At 48.5% G+C, this 18,913-nt stretch overlaps 1 protein-coding gene across 2 annotated transcripts in view; it reads right to left on the bottom strand.

Moving 5' to 3' along the window:
- LRRC9 (leucine rich repeat containing 9) overlaps positions 1 to 18,913 on the bottom strand; it is a 469,353-nt gene that overhangs the window by 205,500 nt on the left and 244,940 nt on the right. For both annotated transcript variants that reach the window (XM_030213856.1, XM_030213854.1), the window contains 2 exons: positions 10,710 to 10,834; positions 7,508 to 7,717 (listed from right to left, as the gene is read on the bottom strand). In XM_030213856.1, coding sequence (XP_030069716.1) covers positions 7,508 to 7,717; positions 10,710 to 10,834 — 335 coding nt within the window. The remainder of the gene's footprint in view (positions 1 to 7,507; positions 7,718 to 10,709; positions 10,835 to 18,913) is intronic.

The following is an 18,913-nucleotide window of genomic DNA, read 5'->3' as shown; positions in this document are numbered from 1 at the left end:
GCAATGAAGGAGGTGGCAAGCCGTTTGGGAGGGCACTGCCCCCTCGCTCCCCCCCAAACTACGCCCATGACCCTAGTTCAATCCCTATCCTAACAAAATTTGATTACTGCAACTCTATTTATGCAGGACTTAAAGGGGATCTCCTAAAAAAACTACAAACTGCTCAAACACTGCCACACGTCTCAAATTCAGACTACCATGCTTCATCAAAGTAACCCCATTTCTGTATGATTTGCATTGGCTGCCAATAAAAGATAGAATATCATTCAAGCTATGTACCTTCATTCATAAAATTTTGTATGGTTCTGCCCCAATATATATTAACAACCTCACTGAATTACCCTCACTTAATACCTGTAAACAATCTAGAGAATATCTTGTCCTACAGTTCCCAAATTGTAAGAAAGTAATCTACAAAACAATTCATACTGCTAACTTTTTATATCAAGGCACTAAAATTTGTAACTCCATATCTAAACCCAACAATTGCACTGATGATTATTTGTTATTTCAAAGTCTACTGAAAACTCACTTCTTCAGCCTAGCCTTTAAGAAAATAAGCACTCTTCTCAAATAAACTCATGGCATTAATTTTTACCTCATCCCACCTCCCACTACTCCTGTCTACCCCAGTTAATCCTAGCTCTTTACCTTTTTTTCTCCATATTTCAATTATCTAGCTTAAATCACTAATGCTCTGGTTTACTAAGCAGCGCTAGCGGCTGTTCACGCGCTAGTGCCAAAATGGCCCATTCAATTTGAATGGGCCGTGTCGGCATTAGCGCATTGACAGCTGCTAGTGCTGCTTTGTAAACAGACCACTCAGTATTAAATTACATCTGTTCCTAACTCAAGTTTTACTGGTCTAACATTATATAAAGCGAATGCTACATACCTGTAGAAGGTATTCTCCGAGGACAGCAGGCTGATTGTTCTCACTGATGGGTGACGTCCACGGCAGCCCCTCCAATCGGAAACTTCACTAGCAAAGTCCTTTGCTAGCCCTCGCGCGCCCGCGCGCACCGCGCATGCGCGGCCGTCTTCCCGCCCGAAACCGGCTCGAGCCGGCCAGTCCAGTATGTAGCAAGACAATACACTTCAAGGGAAGACACAACTCCAAAGGGGAGGCGGGCGGGTTTGTGAGAACAATCAGCCTGCTGTCCTCGGAGAATACCTTCTACAGGTATGTAGCATTCGCTTTCTCCGAGGACAAGCAGGCTGCTTGTTCTCACTGATGGGGTATCCCTAGCCCCCAGGCTCACTCAAAACAACAACATTGGTCAATTGGGCCTCGCAACGGCGAGGACATAACTGAGATTGACCTAAAAAATTTACCAACTAACTGAGAGTGTAGCCTGGAACAGAACAAACAGGGCCCTCGGGGGGTGGAGTTGGATCCTAAAGCCCAAACAGGTTCTGAAGAACTGACTGCCCGAACCGACTGTCACGTCGGGTATCCTGCTGCAGGCAGTAATGAGATGTGAATGTGTGGACAGATGACCACGTCGCAGCTTTGCAAATTTCCTCCATGGTGGCTGACTTCAAGTGGGCTACCGACGCTGCCATGGCTCTAACATTATGAGCCGTGACATGACCCTCAAGAGCCAGCCCAGCCTGGGCGTAAGTGAAGGAAATGCAATCTGCTAGCCAATTGGATATGGTGCGTTTCCCTACAGCCACTCCCCTCTTGTTGGGATCAAAAGAAACAAACAATTGGGCGGACTGTCTGTGGGGCTGTGTCCGCTCCAGATAGAAGGCCAATGCTCTCTTGCAGTCCAATGTGTGCAGCTGACGTTCAGCAGGGCAGGAATGAGGACGGGGAAAGAATGTTGGCAAGACAATTGACTGGTTCAGATGGAACTCCGACACAACCTTTGGCAGAAACTTAGGGTGAGTGCGGAGGACTACTCTGTTGTGATGAAATTTGGTGTAAGGGGCCTGGGCTACCAGGGCCTGAAGCTCACTGACTCTACGAGCCGAGGTAACTGCCACCAAGAAAATGACCTTCCAGGTCAAGTACTTCGGATGGCAGGAATTCAGTGGCTCGAAAGGAGGTTTCATCAGCTGGGTGAGAACGACATTGAGATCCCATGACACTGTAGGAGGCTTGACAGGGGGCTTTGACAAAAGCAAACCTCTCATGAAGCGAACAACTAAAGGCTGTCCTGAGATCGGCTTACCTTCCACTTGGTAATGGTATGCACTGATTGCACTAAGGTGAACCCTTACGGAGTTGGTCTTCAGACCAGACTCAGACAAGTGGAGAAGGTATTCAAGCAGGGTCTGTGTAGGACAAGAGCGAGGATCTAGGGCCTTGCTGTCACACCAGACGGCAAACCTCCTCCAATGAAAGAAGTAACTTCTCTTAGTGGAGTCTTTCCTGGAAGCAAGCAAGATGCGGGAGACACCCTCTGGCAGACCCAAAGAGGCAAAGTCTACGCCCTCAACATCCAGGCCGTGAGAGCCAGGGACTGGAGGTTGGGATGCAGAAGAGCCCCTTCGTCCTGCGTGATGAGGGTCGGAAAACACTCCAATCTCCACGGTTCTTCGGAGGATAACTCCAGAAGAAGAGGGAACCAGATCTGACGCGGCCAAAAGGGAGCAATCAGAATCATGGTGCCTCGGTCTTGCTTGAGTTTCAACAAAGTCTTCCCCACCAGAGGTATGGGAGGATAAGCATACAGCAGACCTTCCCCCCAATCCAGGAGGAAGGCATCCGACGCCAGTCTGCCGTGGGCCTGAAGCCTGGAACAGAACTGAGGGACCTTGTGGTTCACTTGAGATGCGAAGAGATCCACCAGGGGGGTGCCCCACGCCTGGAAGATCTGTCGCACCACACGGGAATTGAGCGACCACTCGTGAGGTTGCATAATCCTGCTCAACCTGTCGGCCAGACTGTTGTTTACGCCTGCCAGATATGTGGCTTGGAGCACCATGCCTTGACGGCGAGCCCAGAGCCACATGCTGACGGCTTCCTGACACAGGGGGCGAGATCCGGTGCCCCCCTGCTTGTTGACATAGTACATGGCAACCTGATTGTCTGTCTGAATTTGGATAATTTGATGGGACAGCCGATCTCTGAAAGCCTTCAGAGCGTTCCAGATCGCTCGCAACTCCAGAAGATTGATCTGTAGATCGCTTTCTTGGAGGGACCACCTTCCTTGGGTGTGAAGCCCATCGACATGAGCTCCCCATCCCAGGAGAGACGCATCCGTGGTCAGCACTTTTTGAGGCTGAGGAATTTGGAAGGGACGTCCCAGAGTCAAATTGGAGCAAATCGTCCACCAATACAGGGATTCGAGAAAACTCGTGGACAGGTGGATCACGTCCTCTAGACCCCCGGCGGCCTGATACCACTGGGAGGCTAGGGTCCATTGAGCAGATCTCATGTGAAGGCGGGCCATGGGAGTCACATGAACTGTGGAAGCCATGTGGCCCAGCAATCTCAACATCTGCCGAGCTGTGATCTGCTGGGACGCTCGCACCCGCGAGACGAGGGACAACAAGTTGTTGGCCCTCGCCTCTGGGAGATAGGCGCGAGCCGTCCGAGAATCCAGCAGGGCTCCGATGAATTCGAGTTTCTGCACTGGGAGAAGATGGGACTTTGGGTAATTTATCACAAACCCCAGTAGCTCCAGGAGGCGAATAGTCATCTGCATGGACTGCAGGGCTCCTGCCTCGGATGTGTTCTTCACCAGCCAATCGTCGAGATATGGGAACACGTGCACTCCCAGCCTGCGAAGCGCCGCTGCTACCACAGCTAGGCACTTTGTGAACACCCTGGGCGCAGAGGCGAGCCCAAAGGGTAGCACACAGTACTGGAAGTGGCGTGCGCCCAGCTGAAATCGCAGATACTGTCTGTGAGCTGGCAGTATCGGGATGTGTGTGTAGGCATCCTTCAAGTCCAGAGAGCATAGCCAATCGTTTTGCTGAATCATGGGGAGAAGGGTGCCCAGGGAAAGCATCCTGAACTTTTCTTTTACGAGATATTTGTTCAGGGCCCTTAGGTCTAGGATGGGACGCATCCCCCCTGTTTTCTTTTCCACAAGGAAGTACCTGGAATAGAACCCCAGCCCTTCTTGCCCGGATGGCACGGGCTCGACCGCATTGGCGCTGAGAAGGGCGGAGAGTTCCTCTGCAAGTACCTGCTTGTGCTGGAAGCTGTAGGACTGAGCTCCCGGTGGACAATTTGGAGGTTGAGAGGCCAAATTGAGGGTGTATCCTTGCCGGACTATTTGGAGAACCCACTGATCGGAGGTTATGAGAGGCCACCTTTGGTGAAAAGCTTTCAACCTCCCTCCGACAGGCAGGTCGCCCGGCACTGACACTTGGATGTCGGCTATGCTCTGCTGGAGCCAGTCAAAAGCTCGCCCCTTGCTTTTGCTGGGGAGCCGCGGGGCCTTGCTGATTCGCACGCTGCTGACGAGAGCGAGCGCGCTGGGGCTTAGCCTGGGCCGCAGGCTGTCGGGAAGGAGGATTGTACCTACGCTTGCCAGAAGTATAGGGAACAGTCTTCCTTCCCCCGAAAAATCGTCTACCTGTAGAGGTAGAAGCTGAAGGCTGCCGGCGGGCGAACTTGTCGAATGCGGTGTCCCGCTGGTGGAGAGACTCTACCACCTGCTCGACTTTTTCGCCAAAAATGTTATCCGCACGGCAAGGCAAGTCCGTAATCCGCTGCTGGATTCTATTCTCCAGGTCGGCGGCACGCAGCCATGAGAGCCTGCGCATCACCACACCTTGAGCAGCGGCCCTGGACGCAACATCAAAAGTGTCATAAACTCCTCTGGCCAGGAATTTTCTGCACGCCTTCAGCTGCCTGACCACCTCCTGAAAAGGCTTGGCTTGCTCAGGGGGAAGAGCATCAACCAAGCCCGCCAACTGCCGCACATTATTCCGCATGTGTATGCTCGTGTAGAGCTGGTAAGACTGGATCTTGGACACGAGCATAGAGGAATGGTAGGCCTTCCTCCCAAAGGAGTCTAAGGTTCTAGCGTCCTTGCCCGGGGGCGCCGAAGCATGTTCCCTAGAACTCTTAGCCTTCTTTAGGGCCAAATCCACAACTCCAGAGTCATGAGGCAACTGAGTGCGCATCAGCTCTGGGTCCCCATGGATCCGGTACTGGGACTCGATCTTCTTGGGAATGTGGGGATTAGTTAATGGCTTGGTCCAGTTCGCAAGCAATGTCTTCTTCAGGACATGGTGCAAGGGAACAGTGGACGCTTCCTTAGGTGGAGAAGGATAGTCCAGGAGCTCAAACATTTCAGCCCTGGGCTCGTCCTCCACAACCACCGGGAAGGGGATGGCCGTAGACATCTCCCGGACAAAGGAGGCAAAAGACAGACTCTCGGGAGGAGAAAGCTGTCTCTCAGGAGAGGGAGTGGGATCAGACGGAAGACCCTCAGACTCCTCGTCAGAGAAATATCTGGGATCTTCCTCTTCCTCCCACGAGGCCTCACCCTCGGTGTCAGACACAAGTTCACGGACCTGTGTCTGCAACCTCGCCCTGCTCGACTCCGTGGAACCCCGTCCACGATGGGGGCGTCGAGAGGTAGACTCCCTCGCCCGCATCGGCGAAGCTCCCTCCGCCGACGTAGTCGGGGAGCCTTCCTGGGAGGTGGCCGCGGTCGGTACCGCACGCGGTACCGACGTCGGGGACCTCAACCTGGGCGATGGGCCAGCCGGCGCCACGCTCGACGGTACCGGTGGCGCAAGCACCGCCGGTACCGGAGGGGTAGGGCGCAACAGCTCTCCCAGAATCTCTGGGAGAACGGCCCGGAGGCTCTCGTTTAGAGCGGCTGCAGAGAAAGGCTGAGAGGTCGATGCAGGCGTCGACGTCAGTACCTGTTCCGGGCGTGGAGGCTGTTCCGGGCTGTCCAGAGCGGAGCGCATCGACACCTCCTGAACAGAGGGTGAGCGGTCCTCTCGGTGCCGATGCCTGCTGGGTGCCGAATCCCTCGGCGACCCAGAGCTCTCGGTGCCGACACGGGGAGGAGACCGGTGTCGATGCTTCTTCGATTTCTTCCGAAGCATGTCACCGGAGCTCCCCGGCACCGACGAGGAGGACGTCGAATCCATCCGTCGCTTCCTCGGGGCCGAGACTGAAGAAGGTCGATCTCGGGGGGGCTGTACCGCAGGAGCCCTCAGGGTAGGCGGAGACCCACCTGAGGGCTCACCGCCACCAGCAGGGGAATGGACAGCCCTCACCTGCACTCCACCCGATGCACCACCGTCCGACGACATCAGCAGACGAGGTCCTGGTACCACCGACGTCGATGCAGCTATCCGATGTCTCGGCGCCGATGCAGAGGCCCGATGCCTCGATGCACTCGATGCAGGGGCGGCCGAGGAAGATGGTCTGGACGCTGACGACGTCGATGCACTCGAAGATCCCGGTGCCGATGCCGACGAAGAGCCCGAGAACAACACGTTCCACTGGGCTAGTCTCGCTACCTGAGTCCGCCTTTGAAGCAGGGAACACAGACTGCAGTTCTGAGGGCGGTGCTCGGCCCCCAGACACTGAAGACACGACGAGTGTCGATCAGTGAGCGAGATAACCCGGGCGCACTGGGTGCACTTCTTGAAGCCGCTGGAAGGCTTCGATGTCATGGGCGGAAAAATCACGCCGGCGAAATCAAAAGCCGAAATGGCGAAATTTGAAGCACCAAATTTAGAGGGAGAAAAAATCTCGACCGAGGCCGAAAAGAGGCCTACCCCGACGACGAAAGAAAACTTACCGGGGCAAAAAAGCTGGAAGTACGGGGAGGATTTACACGAAACCCGGCGGGGGGTTTCCGGAGCACTTCCCGACTAGGACAAAGCTTTCCCGAAGGAAAAAAACACGTTCAAAACAAATTGGACGCGCGAGGTCGACTTTCCGGGGCTCGACACGGCGAAAACACGACCGTACCGAGTGCGGACAAAAGAAGACTGGACTGGCCGGCTCGAGCCGGTTTCGGGCGGGAAGACGGCCGCGCATGCGCGGTGCGCGCGGGCGCGCGAGGGCTAGCAAAGGACTTTGCTAGTGAAGTTTCCGATTGGAGGGGCTGCCGTGGACGTCACCCATCAGTGAGAACAAGCAGCCTGCTTGTCCTCGGAGAATGTATTTTACTTTCTGTTAATATATTTTGAACAAGTTCATGGTTTTCTAATTGTTATGTAAGCCACATTGAATCTCAGTTCTACTCGGGCTAATGCGAGATATAAATGCCATAAATAAAATAAAATAAATATCGGCTGTGATTGGCTAGTTTGTAAGTAGGCTGGAGAGGGGCATTCTGGAGGAAGGGTCGGGGAGGAGTTGGCAGCTCTGTAGATGCTGGCAATATTCAGTGCCCACATAGCTAAATGACCAAATAGGGCTGCATAAATAGCTGAATGTTGATCCAATAATGATTTCTTTACAAAACACAATAGTTCTAAAATAAAGTGAACGAGTCACCAAACTTCAATGATTTTGGATAATTTAAACTTATTAAAATCACAATAAAGGAATAAACTCAATACTTACCTCTACGTCACTGGAAACATGAGCCTTTGCAACTGAGAGCACCGTCTTCTCATCTAGGCTGATAATTTTTGGTCTGGGCTTGAGAACAGGCTTCATGTTTATAATGTCTTCATCAAGTTTTAAGTCAAGAGATAGTATTGATGCTTCTGTCTTATTTTTGTTTTCTTCCTCATAAATGCTCATTGTAGAATACTGGGATTGACCCTTTCCCTATGTAAAGTTATTCAATATTAGTTTTATTTTGTTTTTAATAAGGTTCAGAAACTACATGTAGTTAATGAAGAAAATAAGGGGCACTTTTACTAGTGCGGTAAATTCTGGGCTTAGCATGCTCTAATGCGAGACTTTCCGGTACGCTAAGCCCAGATTTAACACAGCACTTTGTAAGACATTTCTTTTGTTTTGTTCAGGTTGTTCATGCACAGTACCTGCAAAAAATTAGTATAGGAGTCCTTACTGCCTCTTATTTAGGGGGTGCTAAGTGCATTTTTATTTTTTTGTTACATTTGTACCCCGCGCTTTTCCACCCATGGCAGGCTCAATGTGGCTTACATGGGGCAATGAAGGGTTAAGTGACTTGCCCAGAGTCACAAGGAGCTGCCTGTGCCTGAAGTGGGAATCAAACTCAATTCCTCAGTTCCCCAGGACCAAAGTCCACCACCCTAACCACTAGGCCACTCCTCCACTGGATAATCCCCGCATTATCCAGTTAACACATGCTAAATCTAATACACTAGCTGAAAAATGTGGGAACACCAACTTTACGCCCATGACCCACCCCCTCCAAAAACTATTTTCAAAAAAATAGGTAACATACAGGATACCTAGTGCTAACAAGCAAAATACTGCAAAATGTTTGAACATGTTTTGCTGTAGCCTGTTGGCATATGCTAACCTCTCATTAAGGGCTTATCACTCCTTAGTAAAAGGACCCCTAAATGTAGCCTTTAATACTAACAAACAGAAATTACATTAGAATATCATCAGCACTCTTTTGAGAGCTTACTGCCAAGGCAGCTCACTCAAAATGAAAGACTGAATGCCACTGATCTAGTCCCAATCATAGTTGGTTTCCATCAATGACATACTTTGCCATAAAAGAAGCATGAAGCCCTGGCTGAGGTGATCCAATACAGCTGACAATGGAGACAAACAAATGCCTCCAATGCAGCTAAAATTAGGTGTTCTTCATTAAAGCAAAGTTGATCTTCCCTCCTGTCAGGGGCAGACTGACAGCGATTTGGGCCCTCCGGCAATAACAATCATGGGCCTCTAACTACCATCAAAAGTGATTAAATTAGGGTCATAGGCCCCTATCCACTTATCAAAATGATTAAACTAGATGGACACTAGGGGAAAATGGGCACCTTACTATTGTGGGCCCTTGGGCACTGCCCTATTATCCCAATGGTCGGTCCACCCCTGATCTGTGCCTTCGTCAAAAGAAACTGTACATAGTAACATAGTAGATGACGACAGAGAAAGACCTGTACGGTTCATCCAATTTGCCCAACAAGATAAACTCATATGTGCTGCTTTGTGTGTATACCTTTGATTTGTATCTGCCATTATCTGCCATTTTCAGGCACAGACCGTAGAAGTCTGCCCAGCACTAGCCCCACCTCCCACCACTGGCTCTGCCACCCAATCTCCGCTAAGCTTCTGTGGATCCATTGCTTCTGAACAGGATTCCTTTATGCTTATCCCACGCATTTTTTAATTCTGTTACCATCTTCATCTCTACCACCTCCTGCGGGAGGGCATTCCAAGTATCCACTCTCTCTGTGAAAAAATACTTTCTGACATTTTTCTTGTACGATGTGATACTCACCAGCGAACCCTTCTAAGGAGTAGCCTCCATACTGGTATTCACTTCCAGAGGGGCTGCACTGAATTCAAGGCTCTTCTTACAAGCCTTTAATACATGCGGGGACAGACTATCCATTCACTTCACCCCTGGGCTAGCTTACTGCACATTCTATAACTTAGATTAGTTCCTCATTATCTCATTCAACTGTACATATTGTATTGTATTGAACAGTATTATCATATCTATATTATTTTAATGTTCTAATGTGTGACTACTAAGGTGTTTCATTTGTATTATGGTGATATTGTAAGTATCATATCTATATTGTATGAACGTTTTTACATGCCGTCTGGTATCATTCCTATTTTGATTACATTTATCAGATATTTGATTGTTTTACAATGCAGTTTAAATATTTATGTTTCTAAAACTGTTTCATGTTAGTCCTATTACTTGGATTAAATTTGCCAACTCCAAGATTACCTCATTGATTGTATTCATGCTTATTTTTGTTCATTTTATTATTTACACTGTTTAAAAAATTTTTGTTTTATGTTAAGTTGTAAATAAAGAAATATGCATTATAAAATTACCCCCATACTTTGCATTTCACAAAGTTTGAGGGCAATTCTAGAAAGGGTGCCAAGATGCAGTGAGCTAAGTATGAATTCTATAATGGCATCTAGGTGATAAGTCAGCATTTATGTACAAACATGTAGGTGCACCCACATATGCCATGTCAATAGAGGAATAAATGCATGCACCTAAATGTAGCAATTTAGCATGTAACTAACAGTATTCTTTAAGTTATGTACATAATTGTTGGACATGCCCATGCCCTGCTCATGCAACTCCTCCTGTGAATGCCCCGTTGAATTTACAAGCTAAAATGATAGAATATCGCATAGTGCCTAACTAGCACTTATATGCATAAATGTTATTCATTGGGATTTATTAACCGCCTTTATGAAAAGATTCACCTAAGATGGTGTTAAGTTGTAACTAAATGTACACCACCTTGGGTAAATCTCTTCATAAAGGCAGTTACACACATAACTGCTAATATTCCATAACTTAACTGTACATACTGGCGCCTAACTTTGGGTGATCTCTTATAGAATAAGGGGGTACATATGCAAATGCTAAATTCTGCCCAGCTTCACCTCCGGAACAGCCACTCAAAAAACATATAAAAGTATGAATAGGATGGCTGCCTACGTATCCAGCACATTTCTTTAGAAACAGTTCTTTCTATGAACAAAACTTGGTTTTCTATGTGGAAAGCCTTTCTAGAATTACCTCCCATGTGTGCGACTAGATGAACTATTAACACCCTCATAAATCTCAGTTACAAATCACTGCATTATTATTAAAGATTAACATTCACCTTACCAGTGTAATGTACTCAAATTCAATGATGTATTCTGGCAAGACCAGCTCATGATCAAACACAAACCACTCACACTGTCGAAGACTGCAGTCACAGTTTGCATGTTCCTTAGAGGAACATATTGTTTCTATAACAAAAAATAAATTATTCCAATGTGAATCAATGTAGAGCTATTAAGAACTCTATAAACATAGAAGAAAGAATAAAGCATGACTCAATAAACAGTTAAATGTTTTGCATTGTATTTTCTGGGAAGATACACATAGAGGGGAATAATCGAACGGGGACGACCATCTCTAAGGGCGTCGCTGCGAAGGGGCGGGGAAACCCGTATTATCGAAACAAGATGGGCGTCCATCTTTTGTTTCGATAATACGGTCGGGGACGCCCAAATCTCAACATTTAGGTCGACTTTAGAGATGGTCGACCTAAATGTCGAGATGGGCGAACTTGAAGATGGTCGTCACCAGTTTTCACCCATAATGGAAACAGAGGACACCCATCTCAAAAATGACCAAATGCAAATCATTTGGTCGTGGGAGGAGCCAGCATTCATAGTGCACTGGTCCCCCTCACTTGCCAGGACACCAACAGGGCACCCTAGCGATGGACCCGAGTATGACATTTGAGGCTGGCAAAAAAAAGTTTTTAAAGTTGTTTTTTTGAGGGTGGAAGGGGGTTAGTGACCACTGGGGGCATCAGGGGAGGTCATCCCCGATTCCCTCTGGTGGTCACCTGGTCAGTTCGGGCACTTTTTTGAGGCTTGGTTGTGAAAAAAAATGACCAAGTCAGTGGCGTACCAAGGGGGGTGGGCAGTGGGGGCGGTCCGCCCCGGGTGCACGCCGCTGGGGGGGGGAGGGTGCCGTGCATCTGTCGGCAACGCTCGTTCCCTGCTCCCTCTGCACCGGAACGGGTTACTTCCTATTCCGGGGCAGAGGGAGCAGGGAACGAGCGAAGCTGACAGGCGCGCGGCACCCCCCCCCCCCAGCAGGTAAAGATGCACCTGGGGGGGTGTCGTTTTGCCGGGGGGGGGAGGTGTCCATCGTTTCACCGCTGGGGGGGTGCCGTGCATCTGTCGGCAACGCTCGTTCCCTGCTCCCTCTGCCCCAGAACAGGAAGTAACCCGCTCCGGGGCAGAGGGAGCAGGGAACGAGCGTTGCTGACAGACGCACGGCACCCCCCCCCCCCCAGCAGGTAAAGATGCACCTGGGGGGGGGCACATCGGCGATCCGCCCCGGGTGTCAGCCACCCTAGGAACGCCACTGGACCAAGTAAAGTCGGCCAAGTGCTCATCAGGGATGCCCTTCTTTTTTCCATTATCGGCCGAGGACGCCCATCTCTTAATCATGCCCCAGTCCCGCCTTCACTACGGTGCTGACATGCCCCCACGAATTTCGGTCATCCCCGCGACGGAGAACAGTTGGGGACGCCCAAAATCAGCTTTTGATTATGACGATTTTGGTGACTCTGCGAGAAGGATGCCCATCTCCCGATTTGTGTCGAAAGATGGGCGCCCTTCTCTTTCGATTATGCCCCTCATAGGGGCCAAAGCTCAGAACTAATTAAGAACTTCTGAGCATCTGCAGTCAGGGCCGGTCTTAGGCAGAGGCTACTGAGGTGGCCGCATAGGGCCTCACGCTTAAGGGGGCCCCGCGCGGCGCACCTCAAGTCTGCCTCTGCCTCCTCCCCTCCCGCGCGAGTCTTACATCTTCCCCCGCTCGCGCCCATCCTCGTCGTCGTTCCTTTTTAAAGCCCTGAGGCGTTCTCCCTCCAAGTCCGACACCGGCGATTCACACAGCCTGCCTTCTGCCAGCATCGGGGCGGGGCCTCTCCCTCAGACGCGTCCCACCTCTCTGCAAGACAGGAAGTTGCATTGAGGAGGCGGGACGCATCTGAGGAGAGGCTCCGACACTGGCAGAAGGCAGACTGTGTGAATCGCCAGTGTCGGAGATGGAGGGAGAACGCCTCAGGACTTTAAAAACGACGACCACCGGTAGTGTAGCTAAAAGGTTGCTTGCTTCCGGTGAGGTCACAATCGTTTGAAGTCAGTAGCCCTTGGTCAAGGTAAGGAGGTTGGATTCCTGCTTGCCCTTGATCACCAACTTAAATTAGATTTCGGGTCCTAAGTTTCCAGCAACTTTATGTTTGACTGCCTAGATGTACTGTTCTGTTAATTATTTGCATGGCGGTATTAGCTGGCTTTAAAACAAACACATTAGTAGCACTGATTATGCAGAACCTCTGTGCAAACTCCGGGCAGCTCAGTGCTTTGCCTTCCTCTGATACATTTCACTGCACGGACTTCAGCTTTCTCTTTTGAGTGCCCTGTTGATAGCACATATCACCAAGCATTGGTTTCACAATTAACAAAGTAATTGACAGGACCAGTTCAGCTGCTTTTTCTTTCGACTGCCCAGCTCAGGGTAGGAGCCAGCTTAGTGGGTGTTTGAGCAAAGTCCTCGATTGTCTCTAGGAAGAGAAAATTTCCAATCATTTAAAAAAGTTGGCTTCTATGTGAAATCTTCCCTGTTCGTCATCTGGTTTCAAAATCAAAGCAGAATGATTGAACATTTGGGGCCTGACAGTAGCAGTTAACTTTTTTGTACTTTCTGGAGCACCAGCTGTTTAAATGGCACCTCTGAATATACATGTAGGTGATTACTGTGTCAGCATGTACCCTTTATATATTTTTTTTTTTTTATTGTATCCCACATTTTCCCACCTTTTTGCAGGCTCAATGTGGCTTACAATACATATATGTGTAAATAGCTACATTTATACATGTATATTGCATACACACTTTTGAATGTCAATGGTACTCATGTACAAGACATAGTAACATAGTAGATGATGGCAGAAAAAGACCTGCACGGTCCATCCAGTCTGCCCAACAAGATAAACTCACATGTGCTACTTTTTGTGTATACCTTACCTTGATTTGTACCTGTCCTTTTCAGGGCACAGACCGTATAAGTCTGCCCAGCACTATCCCCGCCTCCCACCACCGGTTCTGGCACAGACCGTATAAGTCTGCCCAGCACTATCCCCGCCTCCCACCACTGGCTCTGGCACAGACCGTATAAGTCTGCCCAGCACCATCTCCATCTCTCGCCACCGGCTTTGCCACCCAATCTCGTCTAAGCTCTTTAGGATCCATTCCTTCTGAGCAGGATTCCTTTATGTTTATCCCATAAAGGAATCCTGCTCAGAAGGGTGGTACTCATGTGCAAGACAGTTAGCTCCTCCCCAGTGCTGCCTTTGATCTTATCTAGGTAATGTGAGAGGTGTGCCACCCTCACACCAGGCAGGCAAGTTACCAAATGATCCTCATGTCCACTAGCCACCCAGCTATATGTGCTCCAATCAGGGCCGGTGTTAGGGATGTGCAAACAGGGCAATTGCCTTGGGCCCCCATGTCACTGGGGGTCCCAAACCTGCCTAAAATTGAAAGAGGGACAATCTACAAGGTAGCTTTATGTCTCCACTCCCTAGCATCTGCCCTGGGGCCCCATCTTGTCTAGCACCGGCCCTGGCTCCAATGGAAGGAACACAGAAACTCAATAAGAATCCAGAAGCTCCTTATATGTATACAAAAAGCAGCTCACAGTTACAAACAGAAGTTATTCTGGTTGATAAGAAACTTGAAGAATAGCAAAGTGAGCTAAAATGCATATTTTGCATGTAGTTGCCATCTTGGGAAACGACAGTAAAATGAGGGACTTGAGCATGTGGGAATAATGGAAGAAGAGAAGGAGAAACTCTGAAAAGAACTTAGAAGCAGAAAAAAAAATAGTAGGGACTATACCTAAAGCAGACTGCAATGTAATTCGAACTGAATGAGGGTGCCTGCATCTTATCCCTGGCACACTGTGCTAACTCTCCTCTGACCATCACACTGTGAAATAAAAGCTGATATATTCTAAGCAGAGCAGAATAACTTACTGAGGATGGCTACTTGGGGTTGGGGATCTCTGTGTTGCCTCTCTGGTTTGATGAGTTACAGAGTAATAGGGGAATTTGAAAGTACTGAATCTTTTCTTAATATTTTTCCTTTATTCTCCTTTGTTATGAGAATTGGAACTACTAATTGTAGTGGACTTGAACTGAATAATTTCTGGGGAGGGGGGGTTCATGATAGCATTGTGCTCATTATTTCAATCAGTTTTTCTGTACAAGTTTAGCTTCATTTGTCTTTATTTGAAATTTCATAAATAAATTTTCTAAAAATTGAATAATCTTATCAATGGGGTGGAGCTAGGGTGGGGGTGGGGCTAGGGGCAGGGCTAGGATGGGGCCCCACCAACTTGGTCTGCATAGGGTCCCACACTTGCTAAGACTGGCCCTGTCTGCAGTCATTCCAGCACACAATGTTCTCCTCAGGACTTCAATTTTATTTACTCAGTTCTGCTGAATGATGCGGAAACAAAGCTCTATGATTTGTACAAGAGGTTTACCTCTTTGTGCTTTCTGAAACTGTCTTTTACCATCTCACTGCTAAACAAAAAAAATTGTGTTTTTTTTTGTTTGCTTGTTTCTGCTGGCTCCAGGGCATATTTATTTATTTTTATTTATTTATTCATACTTGTATGCCACAATTATCCAAAAACGAGTTTTGGTTCAATGTGGCTTACATTTAATAGTTGTTAGAGATTACATTGATTCCATTACATTTACAAGGTTGCATGATGCTGTGTATTACAGTGGTTGGCAAGATAACTATTAGTGTGTATGGAATACTAATTGGGTTTCTTGAGAAAGGTATGTCAGTTCTTTTCTTAAATGAAAAGATGGGTTACAGTTAGAGGTTGTGTTGTATATTGTTGTTCTAGAATGATTAGTGCATATTTTAATCATAGAATTTCCTGAAGAGGTAGGTCTTTAGGTCTTTTCTGAAGAGGAGGTAGTTTGTGATGCTTCTTATGACTATGGGAACTGAGTTCCACCATTTTGAATCTAGGTAGCTAAATCCTGCCGTGTAGCTGTACTTGTATGATTTTGCAGTTGGGCAGGTGAAATAGTAGGTAACCTCTGGTTCCTGAGTTTGCATTTCTTGGTGATAGCTTGATCCAGGGGCGGACTGACCATTCGGGCAACCAGGCAGTGTCTGGGGGCCCAAAGGCTCTAGGGGGCCCAGAGGCTCTTCCTGGATGCCCACTGCAGACTACAGCCCTCCCCGGTCCTACATTGAAAGGCATGCCGCTTGTGATCTAGTGGCCTCTGTGGGGGTGAACATGTTCTTTCCTGCCTGCTGTGTTCACGCTATTCCTCCCCTTCACCCACCTGGCATTGCATGGCGGCTGAGACTCCCTGTGGAAGTCTCGTGAGACTGTTGAGACCTATGAGACTACCGTGGGAAGTCTCAGCATCTACTTTGAAAACACAGTGGCGCTGGCAGGCAGGGGAATAGCAGCAGTGCAGTGGGCAGGAAAGAACATGCCCCCCCCCACCCCCACTAGGGCCCTTCAGGTAGGACTGGGGCAGCAGATGATTGTACTAGTTTTGAAAAATAGTCTGGCCTTGATCAGGAGCCAATGTAGCATTATGAGTACTGGGGTTGCTCTATCATATTTTGACTTTTTGAATATCAATCTCGCTGCTGTGTTTTCGACAGTATGCAATGATCGTAGTAGGTTTTCTTTGCAGACTACATATCACAACCAAAGTCTGAGTCCCACCCCTGCCTGCAATGTGGAAAAAAAAGATTCAGAACTTCAATACCCACTCAAAAAATATAATCTACTTGGGCTGCAGCTAAACTGAATGTAACCACTGTGATCTTCTCCATCTCAAAAAGACTTCCTGAACTGATTCTGAAACCATTACAGAGCAGAAAAAAAGTTCCTGCTATACTGGAAAGAAGAGTGCTTTTTCTGTGCAAAGATTGGCATACTCTGTTCATTAGAGCTGGACCTCCTCAGTGGATGTCTTACCCATCTCCCTGCAGAATTACTTTAAAAGTCAGTTGCTTTCCTTTATAAGATACTAGTAAAAAAGGCCCGTTTCTGTTTTAAAGGAAACGGGCGCTAGCAAGGTTTTCCTCGGAGTGTGTATGTTAGAGAGAGTGTGAATGTGCGCGCGTGTGTGTGTGTGTGACAGAGAGAGAGTGAGACTGGGTGCGAGTGTGTGTGTGTAAGAATGAGAGTATGTGCCAGGGTCCCCCCCTCTCCCAGTTCCAGGGTCATCCCCCCCCCAGTATGTCTCCCATTTGCAGGGGTGTCCCCCCCACCCTCCCTTCCTTCCTCCCAGTTGCAAAGTCCCCCCTCCTCCCATCCTCCCTTTTTCCCAGTTGCAGGGTCCCCCCCTCAATCCCTTCCTCCTTTTTTCCCAGTTGCAATGTCCCACTCCCCCCTCCCTTTTTCCCAGTTGCAGGGTCTGTGTGTCTCCCCCTCCTTTTGTCCAGTAGAAACAGCTGTAAAAACGGCAATGAGAAGCAGCTCCTAGGTTTCCTTTTTTTTTTTTTTGAGTGTATAGGAATGACAGCTGCTTTGGGGAGTGGAATCAGAGATTAACCAATGGGCTTCCTTGCTTACCATAGACTTACTTTGTTCACTTCCACTCCTGTCTATTGAATGTCCTGCAGCATGTCATAGCAGCCAATCAGTGGCACTTCAGGAATGACATCACTTTTATCTACTCCACTTTCCTTTACCACGGTTCCAGGCAGCCTCAGAACATTGGAGGTGAGAATTATTATATAGGACAAGCACAACCTGGTAGATAGATGTGTATACGTGGAGATGCCATACAGCTGGTGTGTGTGTGTGTGTGCCTAACTGCTAGAGATACACATTAGAGAATGACATGAGGACAAAGTTTGTCCCCGTCCTCGTGGGTTCTGTCTCCAGTCCCATGCCATCCCTGCAGGTTCTGTCTCCATCACCATCTGTTCTGTCCCCGCCCCATCCCCACCGGTTCTGTCCTCATCTGCAGAAACCTCGAACAGTTATGATTTTACATTTAAATATTTTTATTGAAGTATAAAAAAGGAACAATATGCTGTGCAACTGTTGTTTATAAATCACAAATAGAAAATAATAACAACAATGAGCAACTATAATAACCTCCCCACCACCACCCTCAACCCTTGCAACCCCAACAATAGCTGACTTCTACTACCTCAAGGAATCCTAATCCACCCTGTTGAGATGTCCAGGGGTACAAAATAAAACCAATTCTATATGCCCTAGTGGAGGAGAAATATGCCCCACTAGGGCAAACAGACACCTGATATGCTCTGAGTCCAGCATCTCCTGTCTATCAATTCCCACCTCCCATGTCCGCATCTGCACGTGTTCCATTTCCTTCCCTGTCCATTTTCCTATGCTGCCATGTCCAACATTGCCCTTCCATCTCTGTCTCCCTTTATGTCCAACATCTCTTTTCTATGTTCCTATCTCCATATGCTCCCCAGTGTCCAACATCTCTCCTCCATCTCTCTATGTGCCCCGATCTCCTGTGCCCCTGTGTTCAACATTTCCCTATAGGGGCTATCATGTCCAGCATCTCCCCTCCGTCTTCATTAGCCCCCCCCCCCCCAAGTATTCTAGTATTTTCTTTCCATTTCTCTATATCTTCCTACGTGCAGAATCTTCTATCTACTACTACTACTACTATTTAGCATTTCTGCTCCCACCTCCCATGTTCAACAATTTGCAGTCTCTCCTGATCTCTTCCCATATGCAGCATTTGCACACTTTTTTCATGTCTCCCCATGTCACTCTCCATCTCCAACATCTTCCTTCCATCTCCCTATATATCCTCAATTGATCCAGCATCTTCCTTCCATGTACCTTTGACTCCCCCACAATGTCCACGTCCCCCCCATGTCCTGCATCTTCTCTCTCTCTCACTCACCTTTGCCCCCATCTCCTCTCCCTCTCTCTTCCCTCCCTCCTCTCCATCCCCAGGTCCAACATCATTTTATCTCTCCTTCCTTCCTCCCATTGCCCAGCATATCTTCCTCCCTTCACCTCTGCTTCTGGGACTGGGTCCAACATTTCTCCTTCTATGTGCCTTCCCCTTCACTTCTGAGTCTAGGTCCAACATCTTTCCCTATTGCTTTCCTCCCTCCCCCCACTGTACAGTGATGTGGCAGCTCCCCCCTTCCCCCGCCTGTGGTCCTGAAGTATATCCTCTCTCTCAGCATCCCCTCCCCCCCCCCCCCCCCCGTCTAAATGTGACTTTCCCCTTCAGAAGTTGCCGGCAG

Source organism: Microcaecilia unicolor, chromosome 9 (genome assembly GCF_901765095.1).
Source record: "Microcaecilia unicolor chromosome 9, aMicUni1.1, whole genome shotgun sequence".
NCBI lineage: Eukaryota > Metazoa > Chordata > Amphibia > Gymnophiona > Siphonopidae > Microcaecilia > Microcaecilia unicolor.
This window is presented reverse-complemented; position numbering and strand designations above follow the sequence as displayed.